This window comes from Plectropomus leopardus, chromosome 19 (genome assembly GCF_026936395.1).
Source record: "Plectropomus leopardus strain MGB_pleo_1.0 chromosome 19, ASM2693639v1, whole genome shotgun sequence".
NCBI lineage: Eukaryota > Metazoa > Chordata > Actinopteri > Perciformes > Serranidae > Plectropomus > Plectropomus leopardus.
The window spans coordinates 29,362,786-29,376,681 of NC_142194.1; the positions used below are offsets into that span (position 1 = coordinate 29,362,786).

At 38.6% G+C, this 13,896-nt stretch overlaps 1 protein-coding gene across 1 annotated transcript in view; it reads left to right on the plus strand.

The window, feature by feature from the left end:
- ipmkb (inositol polyphosphate multikinase b) overlaps positions 1-13,896 on the plus strand; it is a 36,966-nt gene that overhangs the window by 9,962 nt on the left and 13,108 nt on the right. The window contains exons 2-4 of the mRNA XM_042507543.2: positions 4,176-4,261; positions 5,766-5,862; positions 6,866-7,038. Coding sequence (XP_042363477.2) covers positions 4,176-4,261; positions 5,766-5,862; positions 6,866-7,038 — 356 coding nt within the window. The remainder of the gene's footprint in view (positions 1-4,175; positions 4,262-5,765; positions 5,863-6,865; positions 7,039-13,896) is intronic.

The following is a 13,896-nucleotide window of genomic DNA, read 5'->3' on the forward strand; positions in this document are numbered from 1 at the left end:
TATATTTACAGTACATCACTGGGCGCCGAAACTACCTTAAAATAAAGATGGCCTCTGGTTTTCATGGTGGTAAAAAACACTGTCCTCCCTCAAGCCAGAAGCATTTGATATTGTCCATCAAATTTCTCTCACTGTAGTTGCAGCGATACACCAGTTTTAAGGTGAACTGTGATGTAGCGAAGTTGACGGTTATCATACCATGTACAGAAAAAAAAATGCAACAGGACAGAGAATCTCACCATAATTAGAGTTATTTTCACAACTTCCATGTAAAAATGGTCTCATGTTTCACTTGCTTTGGGATTTAAGAAAATAAAACAATGACAAGGTATCGACCAATACAAAAAGTTTTGCATTAAAAGCAAAACACTTGATAAAGTCCCTTAAGAAATAGGCTAGTGACCAGGTCATTTTATGCAAAAAAGCAAAAATACATTTCTTAGCTGGCACATACACTGAGTGATATTTGCAAGAAGCTAAAATCAGCCAACAATATCAGCCTGTCATTTGTCAGTCTCACTCTGGTATTGTGTTGTAAGATAAGATAAGATTGTTGTACAGCAGTTGCTGTTGAAAGTAGGAAAGAGTACAAATATAAAATAACAATAAAGGTGCAAGTACAAATATCTATAAACAGATATCCCAAATCCACAAAGTCAGCAATATACACAATGCCAGGGATACACGAGAAGCGGAACCAGTGTCCTTTCGGCGCCTATGTTAACCGATTGTGTCGTTCACACTAGAAGCGCATCTCCGTGGAAGCGATCGTTTCGGCGTCTGGTCTATTTTGTGCGCGAGCCGCAAGCGATCGGAAGTCATCAAAGGAACATATATGAAAAAACAGCTCCAAATGTGAGTAGACAACAGCTGAAGAGCAGAAGCGCTTGTCGACCGGGGCAGCCAAATGTGCATCTGGTGTGAACGGGAGGGCTCTGGCTCGCGCGCGATTTTCGTTGCGCTGCACTTCGTATCAATTCCTCCGGTGTGTCCCTGCCTGCATGGCGCTTATGCTATTATAAGATGGAATAGTCACCCTCGGTGAAGCCAAGCAAACTCTGTAACATTTTAGCCAGTTTTTGACCAGATTTTTGAGCCGCACGACTCATTGAAGTTAAATTTCAGCTTCGTCGGTGGTTGTTTGCTGTTCAGTATACAGGGGGGAGCCAGGACTAGTCATCTTCTCCCCAGCGGCCGTCAGACCATCAGATGAATTTCTGACAGGTCAGAAATTTCTATTAGCAGATGCAGGTTCTTTCTGGTCTCTTTATGTTTGTTACTTTTCCTAGTTTTCTTTTTTTACTTTACTTTTTTTCCTTCTACTTTCTTGCGAGTTGCACATTGCCTTCCTTCCAAATATCAAGCCTGTTTGCTCAGGTTTAAAAAGGTTGATATAATAAAGAATAAATACACAAAGGTGTAAATATACTTTATTAATTTTTTTATGTGAGCACTTAAATAAGCATTTTTATATTTATCCATGGCTTTATACTGTATTTCCTCAAACTGTTCAATGCAATTGTGTGTGTCGACTTTTACTTGTTATAAAGTATATATAAATTGAAGATGTAATAATATAGCTAGAATATAGAGTTGGCAGCACAGAAGGAGTTTGAGCTCATCAGTCTGACATCTAATAGAGCAGATGCATCTATGTAGCTGTGTGTGCAGGTGTGCAACAGCATTTACTTGTGCTCTATGTGTGTGTGATTGCAACTGTCCCTATGTGCAACTACAGTGATTGTGTGTTCTGCTCTGAGCACTCCTTCTGTACCTGAACACATCCCATGTAGACACAGTCAGAGCACTGAAGCTCTGCTCATGTGCTGCTCTCACTACGCAGCCTGTGGAACATGAATGAGTGAGTGAAGTGTGTGAGGATAGGACTGATGCTGGGTTGTTTGGTGCCCCTCCCTCACACAGCAGGTTTCATCTGTTACTGCCTCCAGAAGCAGTGTGACAGTTGCAGTAGAGTAAAGGATGGCTGCCTCCTCAGGCTCAGGATTCAGACTGATGACCTTACAGACGCAGAGCAGATGTCCAGCCGCAGGCTTACATCACGCCCCCTCCTTTTGTGTGCTGGTTATTTTTACATGCGTGTTGAGGTTTTTGGATATTTTTCAGTATTTGCAAGTTGGTTTGTACATCTGTGTGTTCTTCGAAGAATCTAGAGATCAAAGAGCAGACTAATCCCTCCAGCGCAGGTTCACTCAGTCCATCTGTAATCAGCTGTGGTCAGCATGTGATGATGTAACAGCACACTCATCGTTTCCTTATTGCACCTCTCTTTCTATACTGGCTATAGGCTGGCAAAGGCAAAAATGAAGGTAACTTTAGGTCACAGCAATAGTAGAAACAAGAGAGGCACAGTAATAATAGAAACAGATGCATGTCATATTACAATAACGATAGGTGTGAAATTATCAAATGCACTCAGTGATGATATTGTGGGTGTTGATAAGAGCCTCATGCGTATATTGATAGGGAGGTGTCCAAAGGCATGATCATGGTATCGGTGCAACCAGGACCAGACCACGAGTAGTATCAGTGCAGCCACAGCACGAGCACAACACAAAACAATAAAACAATGAACAGTTCTTATATAAATAACTGCATTCATGTTATCTCAACTAATGGCTGGATCCCTTATAATCGCATGTGGTGTGGCCTGTACAAACAATAACTACCTAATTGTTTATTGTGTATTTATGTTAAAGTCACTAACAGTGACTAACAGTAATTCGACTTTTGTCTATCATGTAAAGGTACTGACTGAAAACCCAGCTGTTTGTAACAATTTTTTTCAGCCCTTTTCAAGCACAGAGTTTTGAGATGTCCATTTAAGAGTTGCATAGCATTATTTTTCATTATATTTCCTGTGTGCAGAGCATCTCCCTTATTTATCAATCTGTCTCATAGTGTTTTAACCTCAATGCAGTGTTCTGCCGTCTGACAAACTTCATATTTAAACTTGCCTTCCTGGATTATGTTTTGTTGTTTTGCCGTCGCCTGAAAGAAAACAACCCCACCAACTTGGACAGCATTTGAACACCCACCTGCTAACGTTAAAAATGTAACTGTTGGCAGAGATAGAAATATTTAGGAAGCTGGTGAAATACCAGTCCTATTCCCAAAAGTTTAACAGAATAGTTTGTGACTTAGAATTTGTGGTCAGTCAGGACTAATTTCCTACTCTGAAATAGTGACAGGCCCAAATGTCAAGATTTATTTCTCAGTTACTCTTGTCAAAAATTGATTTATCTATAGATTTTGATTCTAAAATTGACATGGTTTCAGTACACATTTTTAGCAATATTGATACACTGCATTTTCTTGCTCTTTCTTATTTTTAATGTTGTTGACAGCCATCCTGCTGTTCTCTCATTTTCATGTTACAGCCTTGTTATATTTATTTATAACACTATCCTGATTATTGGATTTGATATCATTTTTTCCTGTTGACATGCTGCAGGCGCCACACACATGCCATCATATCTTATACCCTGATGAAATGTCAGAAATGTTAGAAAAAAAGATACTGCCTAAACCTAACCTATTCTCATTCTTACTATGTATCTGACTGGTCATCAGTCACTTGAATGTGCTGTCATGGGTCACTGGGGCTTCTGTCAGCTGTCAATGAGCAATCAGTGAGCTGTCATCTGTCTGCAGCTCAGTGTGTGTTACATATCTCCTGCTGCACAGAACATTGGTATTTTTGGCACCCATACTAAATACTGGGGCATGCTGAATCTTTTTCTGTTGTATAAATACCGTAGTATGGCAATATGAGTGCTAATAGTATGGTAGTGTGGGTATAAACAGTACTGTGGGTATTGGAATGCACAGCCAGTCAGCACAGAGCTCTCTGTCCTCATGTCTGCATTCTATCCCTGCCATCTCGTGTGTGTGTGTGTTTCGTAAATGTCAGAGTTTATGATTCAGTGTTCAATGTTAACCTATGGTTTGAAGGCTGTTTTCCATTTACAGTGATTTACTTCTGAATGAACCGCTGACCAGCATGAAACTGAGGTGTCTGTACTTCAGTATTCTACCACTGATACACTGAAACAAGAGCTGAAGGCAGATGGCTGGCTCTTTGTATGCTGCCTATTCTTTAACGGCCTAAAGCACTAAATTATATTAATTTAAATTAATCTAAGTTTTTGTTGCAGGTATTTTGCAACATCCGGATGGAACAGTCCTGAAGCAGCTCCAGCCTCCACCCAGAGGTCCACGAGAGATGCAGTTTTACAGCATGGTAATACAGATGCATTCTGTATCTCCACACTCACACAATCCCATTATACTGTCTTTATAAATATTAAAACCATTTGAGGAATGAACAGTTTGTAGTTTCACCATTTCTTAAGTGCTTGAGCTGTCAGAGCTTTCACCAACTACGGAGCAGACAATCTTCCTCCTGTTTACACTGGCACACACATACCCAGTGTGCGTGAATGGTCATGTGATATGCATTTACAGGTGTGTTATATGGACATAGATTATTTCTGAAAGCACATGTGTATGTAAAAATAATGTAAAAATAAAAATGTATTAGTATAGATTTGGCCAAGAGTGTAAAAATTAAGCTTTTCAAAAAAGCTTCCTTCTATTAATGTAGTCCAATACCATAGTTTTTGTTTGCTACTTAATTGGTAAGATTTGGTTTTATTTTTGATATTTAATATTTAGGCTTCTATTATTTTTTTACTAATGAATAATAATTAATGTTGACTTTTTGCTGTTAAATGTCTGAGTATAGTAAAGACTGACATCTTCAAATGTTTTGGTTTGTTTCAAAGAATTTACAAAGATATTGTACAGAGAAAATCTTCATATCTAAAGCATATTTGTTAACTGAAATCCTTAAATTATTATCAAAATTTTCATCACATTTTTTATTGCGTAATATCTTTCTTTGATAGAGTGTTACACCACTCCTCATAATGCAGTGATGAATAGACTTGTGTAAGGTCTCGCAGCCTGTTTTCAGAGCTGTAAATATCTTTGTATGAACATGGTTATTGCCACTCTCATACTGACTTGTTCAACAGCACTTTTAGTACAAAGTGGTTGCATGGAGAAATGTAAATTCCTAATAATCAGTAACAGACATTCCATACGGGTCCATATAATCACACAGTGGCACACGTGTGTCTGTTGTTTCAGAGCTTCTGTGTTTGCTTTAAAGCTTAGCAGCATTGTCAGCCTCAGCAACTCCCATACAAACAGTGAGCCATGGCATCATGTCCGCCTGTCTCTTGACCAAACCAGTCCAACCTAATCCAAACAGCACACACATTTTGCACCCCCCTGACTTCCTGCACAGGGGAGGAAGACAAAAAACTATAACAGGACATATTGAACACCATGAGGCGGCTGTAATACTGTCTGCTGTGCTGAACTGCTACCATTTCATGCTAATAATGCTAATAATGCTTCAAATTTTTCACTTTTCATCAGAATTGTTTTCTTATAAATATGGAAAAACCTGGACTGTTGGTCAGACAAAAGAAGAACTTTGGATGTTATCATAGAGTTGTGTGATTTTCAATAACATTTGGCATTTGATAGGCTAATCCATCAATAGAATAATCAAAAAAAAAAAACCCACAGATTAACCAGAATGACAGTTATCTCGAGTTGCAGCCAGACACTAATGGTGCTGAAACAGACCAAGTGTGAAAAGACCCCAATTTAACAGTATTAACCTGTGCGCTCTGTAGTATGATGGTGATAGTGTGTGTGTGTGTTTATTGTAGGTGTATGCAGAGGGCTGCTGTGATCCATGCCTTCTGGAGCTCCAGAACCATCTGCCAAAGTACTATGGCACCTGGTCCTCTCCTGACAGCCCCAATGGTGAGAGACTGAACTCTGAGTGTGTCTCCATCTCTCCCTTCATTCAGTTCAAGTTACATACAGGTTATCTGAGTTGGCCTTTCTTATGAATGTCTATGATATGCTGGAAATTATAGTCAGACTAATACTGGATTTTTGAAGGCAATACCGATATTGGTCCATGTATTTCACTACAAAATCGACTGTAACTCACTTAATTCTGAACCAATTGTCATGAAATTTGTTTTGTTATAAACACATTTATCCAAGTACAGTACTTATGTTCAGTTATGAGGTACTGGCACTTTATTTGAGTATTTGCATTTTCTGCTACTTTAAATTCCATGCAACTTCATTTAATTCAACTTTATACTTCATAAACTGAAAATGAGGGACTCAATGGCTCCACGAGTTTAAATAATGCATAGATAAATAAGAAAATCCAACAACCAGAAAATTGATTATTTTCCTTTTTTGTTTTCCTTATTTTAAATGGCAGTAAGGAAACCGCTTGTTTACCAATTTCGGTTCTCTCATCGTAAAATGAAAATCTGTTGGCCGTTGTGTACATGGACAGATATTGATATTCAGGGGTTTAAAAATCCTAATTTTGGCCGACATTATTTGGCATGACCTATATCAAAGTACAGCCTGTAGAAGCCCAACAGCCAGCCAAGGTTCTCCAAATAAGGTATTTAACATCATTTGGAAAAGTTTTGCCCTGGGGAGAGAAGGGATATCTAGTCACTGGGATGGAGGGAAGTCTAACACAGTTCATTTACATCACTGATGTGATATATGTGAGCTTTTTACTGCAGGTCTCATAAACTGTCAGATAAAGTCGTCCCACATCACACTGTAAACATTTTTGTCAGAAGTCTCATGTTGAAAAGATGAACCTCAATCATAACATCATATGAGAAATATGTTATCAGCTAAAATAATCCAAAAATCCAAACATGAACAAACTAATGATAACTCCATACCACTCGTCATCACTGTAGTGTTTGTGTCACTGCCTCAGACCTGTACCTGAAGCTGGAGGATGTGACTCGGCGCTTCGTCAAACCATGCATCATGGACGTGAAGCTGGGCCAGCGGAGCTACGATCCATTCGCCACGCAGGAGAAACGGGAGCAGCAGATCAGAAAGTACCCGCTGATGGAGGAGATAGGATTCCTGGTCCTTGGCATGAGGGTGAGTTCGACCAGTTGTGCTGGTGTGGAGAAGCTTTAAGCCAGGGGTTGGCAAGTAAGTTTGGCCTCGGGCCAGTTTTTTCCTAAACAATTAGATGGCGGGCTAGAAAACAATCGAAGGCTAATTGTTTTTTTAAAAGGATATTTTTTGGGCATTTGGCCTTTAATTGATAGGACAGCACAAGTATGAAAGGGGGAGAGAAAGAGGGGGTGACATGCAGCAAAGGGCCAAAGCTAGAATCGAACTGGCAGCCGCTGCGGCGAGGACACAGCCTCTGTACATGGGGCGCCCGCTCTATCCACTGAGCCACCAGGCACCCCAATCAAAGGCTAATTTAAAAAAAAAAAAAAAAATGCAACTGAATTTTGCAACAGACCGGCTTATAGGCCACACATGTGGGAAATATGCAGAGAATGGATAAAAATAACTCAAGAAATAACAGAAGACATGGACAGACCAATTATGAAGTCAAATCATGAATTTCATATATAAAATTGAGTCATGAAATGCTCTTAATGAGCTTGGTTTTATTTCCCCTTTTCATATTGTTAACAATAAATATGTAGCAGCCTATCATTTTAATTTTGAAAATGACTGCTTTTTTTTACACACAAAACATCACCACGACTGACCATGACGCCAAATTAATCGCGTTTGTGGAGGCCTAAACATGCTCAAAAACTCATGTAAAATGGAATGCTCGTCCGGCTTGGCGATAAATTTTGTATATTGGTGGTTTCAGAAACGGGCATGGCAAAATGGCTCCACAGCCCCCTAACGCGTAGCCCCAATGGCCTGTTTCACCTACAATTACGAAATTTGGTACACTTATGTATCATGCCCAGACGCACAATAAAGCCTCTTGAACCCACCCCCAAACCCAACAGGAAGTAATTTTGGTGATTTTAGGCCTTTTCCATCTTGTCCTACAGTACTAATCCGATCAACTTCAGAATTGGTGTGTCCATTCTCAACCCATTGGTGATTAAAAGTTATCACAGGTCCACGAAAAAACTTTTACGGTTTTCCCGTTATGTGGCGTACAATTTTGGTGTCTCGTCATGAAGCAGGAAATTGTTGTAACTTTGATTTACATTGTCCGATCTGCCTTAAACTTTATAGGTCTCGCCCTGAACACATCTTTATATCAATATTCACTAGTCGTAATACCGCCACCTAGTGGCCACAGGAAGTTTTTTTTTAAAAATACTTTTATCATCTTGGTCTACACAATTAATCTGATCCAGTTAAAATTCTGTCTGTATGATCTTAAGACCTTCCTGATTGAAAGTTATCAATGGTCCGCACAAAACTTTACAGTTTTCCCGTAATTAAGCATGCAATTCTAATGTTTCGCAACAAAACAGGACATTGTTGTAACTTTGGTGTACACTATCTGATCTGCCTGAAACCTCATCGGTTTTATAAGGGTCCCGCCCTGAACACATCTGTATTACAATATTCACTAGTCATAACTGCACCACCATACTGACAACAGGAAGTAAGCCTTGAGGGACGATTATCATAGGATTTACATGATATTTACATGGTTTGGTCTACAAATGATACACAAAGATGACATGAAATTTGTGTCCCCTCTGCTGTCAATTAGTGGCCGCTGAAAGTACTACACCATGTGAAATAGCTCACTCCAGGGTCCAAACTCTCTGCGTACATTATCGGACTTTCACAGAAATGAAGGACAGCTTTAGCTGTAGTTCACCAGTACCCTGTTTTATTCTCAGAATTAATTCTTGCTATCGGACGACAACTTGACGGACGGCATTCCTGTCTTTAGGAGGCTGTACTGGGCTGAGTTTAAGCTGGATCAAGTGCTACCAATCATGCCATGTCTCAGGAAGGGGGCACAATAACGCTTGAAGTTAGGCTAAATTTCAGCAAAGGAAAAACAGCACGGCCATTTCACAGGGGTCTTTTGACCTCTGACCTTAAGATAACTGAAAGAAAATGGGTTCTGTGGGTACCCATAAGTCTCAACTTTAGGGACATGTCCACTATACGATAGTCCCATGCAGTTTTTTGGATTCTTAATCAAGACAATCTGGTAAGTATTGCTTTACCCTGTGAATATGGACTTCATAACTGTTTTGGAATGCAAAATAATGGACCTGCAATTAATCGCAATAAACTGTAGAAATTCTGCAATTAATCAGGATTTTAAAAAATAATTGTTTGATAGCCTCAGTAATGAGTAAAAAAAACCACCTGGTGACACAATCTTAAAACCAGAAATCAGGGACATCACTCACACAATCCATGTGCATCCTGTAGGCTTCTAAGATAATGTTTTTACGTTAAGATTTGCATTTAGCAACTGTTTTCATCAGAAGCAAGAAAATCCAAAAAAGTCAGTCACTGTATGTAAACACAGTCTCCAGCCAAAATGTCAGGGAAAGCAACCCCAGCATCTCCACTCACTATATTTGCTGTATTAACACAAATCTTTAACAAATCTTTAAGAACGTTACAAACAAAAGCATATTCATAGCTTTAATATATTTGGAAAGCTTAACTGAAAGAAAACATGTCTCCATCTCAATACCTTACCTGAAGGATCGTGATAACAGAAGTAATTGGCTCAACATCCCCGAAATGAGTCAATGTTTAACCCGTGTGATATATGAAATATGTTTATGTTGTTGACTGAGCTGAACAGCACATGATTCACCCTCTCATGTGTCTGAGTAAATACATACACACGTACACAATGACCATCCGTGTAAAGACCTGTTTATATGAAGCTGTTTGTTGGGTCTCTGTAGACTCGCTGATCCTGACCTAAGGCGGTGGAGCAGGAAACATGCATCATGTCAGTGTGTCATTATTTACTTCTCATGAGTGAAACAGATAGATGTCAGGAAAGGAAGAGAGAACTTCTTATCTGATGGAGAGGAAGAGAGTCAAATAGCGAAACCTTTATCGCTTTGATCAGTTTCCATTGCAGCTTACTGTTGGTATCATCATTAGTGAGTGTCCTGGCTCGGGTTTTCCGTCCTGCAGCAAGAAGCAAACAAAAAACACCCTATGAGCCACATTAACTCTTTCTGTCTATATGTATATGTATGTTCTATGCAGTCAGTGGTATGTTTGCAGTGATTAGGAACACTGGGTATTGTTCCAAATAATACTATTAATGACAGTATTGCACAGCAGTTTCAATACAGATACCAGAACGTTCTCAGCAAAGTTAGACATGCATTAAAAAGCACAATTTTTCAACAATTTATTTAATTAATGTATAATTAATTAAAAGTAAAAGCAGGTCAAACTTCTCCTACACAACATGCATGTTTTTCATTAAGCTGTTCTTGTCATTTATATATATTTAATCATTTGACTATCTACAACATTGAAAAATACCATTGTGTCTCACATAGCCTGCCAGTATCATAAGACTTTACTTAAAAAAGATATTTAGACAAACACAACAGAAGAAATGACTGAAATGAAGATGTCAAAAAAAGCATGCTGTACACATTGTGAAGCACCTTTAGACAAATGTGTGAATTGTAATATTGGAATTTATAGATACAAATACTATATTTTATGAACACTAGTGTTGAATATGAATTTCAAAATTTTGCAGAAAATTATTTGTGCCAATATTTATATTTCTTCTCTTGAAAGTCTTTATTGTACATATATTCGGCCAGTAAATCTTTAATTTGTTTTAAAAGTGTTGGTTGGTTTATGAGTCCTTTATTTGCACTCTGTAATCCTGCATGTGGTTAAGTCAGGATTGACAATCATTCACTCAAACTAAGATTTTACTTTGATGGTAACGCGCTTTTAAAAGGAAAGTTTACCCCATAGTCAAAAATAGATATTTTTCGTTTTACCTGTAGTGCTAATTATCAGATTGTGTTGGTTGTAGAGATATTTGGTGTGGAGATATCCAATTTCTCTCCAATGTAATGGCACTAGATGGCACAAAAAAACAAAACAAATTAAAAACTCAATAGCAATGTATCTTTTCACAATAATTCCATTTGATTTTTCTTTGAAAGAAAAATGTATTGTATAATCATGAAGATATATATGTATATAGACAAAGTCTGAGAAAGTTTAGTTGGTTTTCAGTTTTGAACATTTGTTTATTTTCAGATAATAGGAAAAGCTCTATATATAAACCACTATTTACTCAGAGGTAGAGTGGGTCGTCCTTTAATTTGAAGGTCAGCGGTTCGATCCTCGACTCCTCCAGGTAACATGTATCCTTGGACAAGATGAACTCCAAATTGCTCCTGATGCCGCATCATTGGAGTGTGCATGCGTATGAATGGTTACTACCTTGTAGATGGCAGAAAAAGCATTAGAAAAGCGCTATACAAGGACAGTCCATTTACTTTATTATTAGTGGAAACGGCATTCTTCACATGTGGCGAATTGTTTGCTCAGCTTGAACACATTTGGCACTTCTGTATGTTGAGCTGATCTACTGTGCACTGATCTAAAGACTCAACAGTGTTGCCCTGCTATATTTCTTAAGAAACTGAACCAGATCAGTGGCCTTTTATTTTCAGATTGATAATGAGTACTTTAGTCAAAACTGAAAAAGCAAACTTAATGTCTGAATTTGAAAGACACGGTTTTAGCTGATGAAAATAGATTTAAAAAAAACAACAACAATATACAAAGGCTTTAAATACGCACATTGATCAACACACAATTGACCATGAGCTTATGTAAGAAGGACAGATAACAGCAGCCTCTTCAGTGTGAGGTGTGGATGAAGATCTGGGGGAGGGTGGGTGTTGCTCAAGCCTGAGAGGAGGTCATGAACTGTGTTCTGAGGAAATAAGTCATATATACTTTTAACTGACAGTCTTACTGACTGTGTCAGTAAAGAGACAGCCCACTGATGGATGATGTGTCCTGAAAGGCCTGCTAGTGTTTGTCTAACCTGATCTTTAGTGTAAAGTCACTGATGGGACATAAGCTTTATGGCTGCATGTCCCCACCCTTTGTAAACTGGTTAAAAGGTACTGTTCCCGTACTGCTCGGATGTTTGCACTTATGATCTTTGTGGAAGCTTGTGGAGATCAATGTACAGGAGATGCATATTTGTCAGCAAAGAAGGCACTCCAGAGGACAAAAACACAAAAGAGTCAACTCCTGTGTTAATCTTTAGGATTCTTTTATTTGTGCTCAAATTTGCACTCAAATTTGCTGAAATGTAAGTGAGCCACTTGCTTTAAGCTTTTCGAAATAGAAACCCACAAAATGCTGGGAAAGATATATTTTTACACTGATTTTCCTTATTGAACAGAGAAATACAACTGTATTCCTTTTGAACTCAAGTCTCTCTTGGTCAAAACTGACAAGGCTTAAATGCCCCATTAACTCATAATTAAACACACTTCATAGAAATACGACAAAAACAAAATAAAACTCACCCCAACTATCTTGATCACTCTTACTAGTAATCTATTTCTTATGTCCGCTGTTCCAACAATCACCAGCACAGATATGGTCGAAAAAAAATCCTTAATTCATCAAGTAAGATGTTAAAAAACATGCTGTTATTCCCCACAGCCTCTCTCTGCCTGCTGGCCGCCAGCTGTTAACAGTCCTGTAACTTCTCCCTCCACCTTTCAGCTCAGCTGCCTGTTCCACCAGTAGACACTGCACACTGAGTGGTGCATGCTGTGCACTACATACAATGAGTTTAATAGAAAGAGGAGTGCCTGTATTTAGGGGGATATTGAAAAACAGACCATCAGGATTTCTATATACCCTGGTATTCTGTAATACCTTGATAATGCCAAGCCTTGTGTGTATATTGTTTCTAGCACAGCAAGAGATTGAAAATTGCTCCAGAACTGGGTTGAATGGAGTTGAAGAGCAATAGTTCTCGCCCAGGCTGCAATTTAAATCAGTGGTTGGAAACAGACAAATCATTAAAGATGGACTGTGTTGTACCCTAGAACAGGAAGTTTAGAATAGAAGGTGCCTTGAGCTGGGAAAATTCCCATACTTAACTGTGCTATGTGTTTGTTTAGATAGAGAGGAGCCCAATTAGTGGTAATGATCTTCCTGATGGAGGGATGATAGTGTGGGAGGAGAGAGGTGGAGAAAGATTTAAAGTAAAAGATAAAAAGAGGTGATTTAGTGCTGAGGAGAGAATCTTTCTTGTCATTCTGCAGAGTCCAGCACACAGCAGAGACCTGGGCCCTCTTCTCTAAATGTGGCTCTGATATAACCCAGCATGCATGTTATCAGGCAAAAAAGATCACGCTCGTTCTCATCCAGCTAATCTGGTTCTTTGAACTCAGGAAGAGGAGCGATAATTAAATCCTGGATGAAGTTAAATTGAATGATAGCATGCACTTATTTTGAAATAAAGGCTAATTGAGTTCATAATTGAAACCACAATCAGCATTCATATGACTGCCTGAGTGATAAATGATCATGTGATTGCACTTACGTGAGGCAGGTATGCTGGAAACCCTCCCACATTGCACTTGGGCAACAGATTCCTGGATATAACTCCCATTGTTGGGTCAGTTTTGATTGGTCACTTCTATTTTTTGAATATTTTATCGTAAATATAGGTAACTCCTCGTTATTAAAATTAAATTATGATGATTACACTTACATTCCAATAATCTTAATGTTCTCACCTTAAAATGTCTTGATCATGATCAATGATCCAGCAGACCTCTTCTACTGCGTTCCTTCTTACAATTAACACTTTTTTAAAGGGCAACAAGGAAACTTTAGAGGGGAGACAGCAGGTCAACAGTAAAAGTTTTCAAGGCATCAATAAGTGACAAATTATTAAATTCCAATTTAGAAAGTTTAGAGTGTACAGGGGCTCAGAATATTGTGATGCAA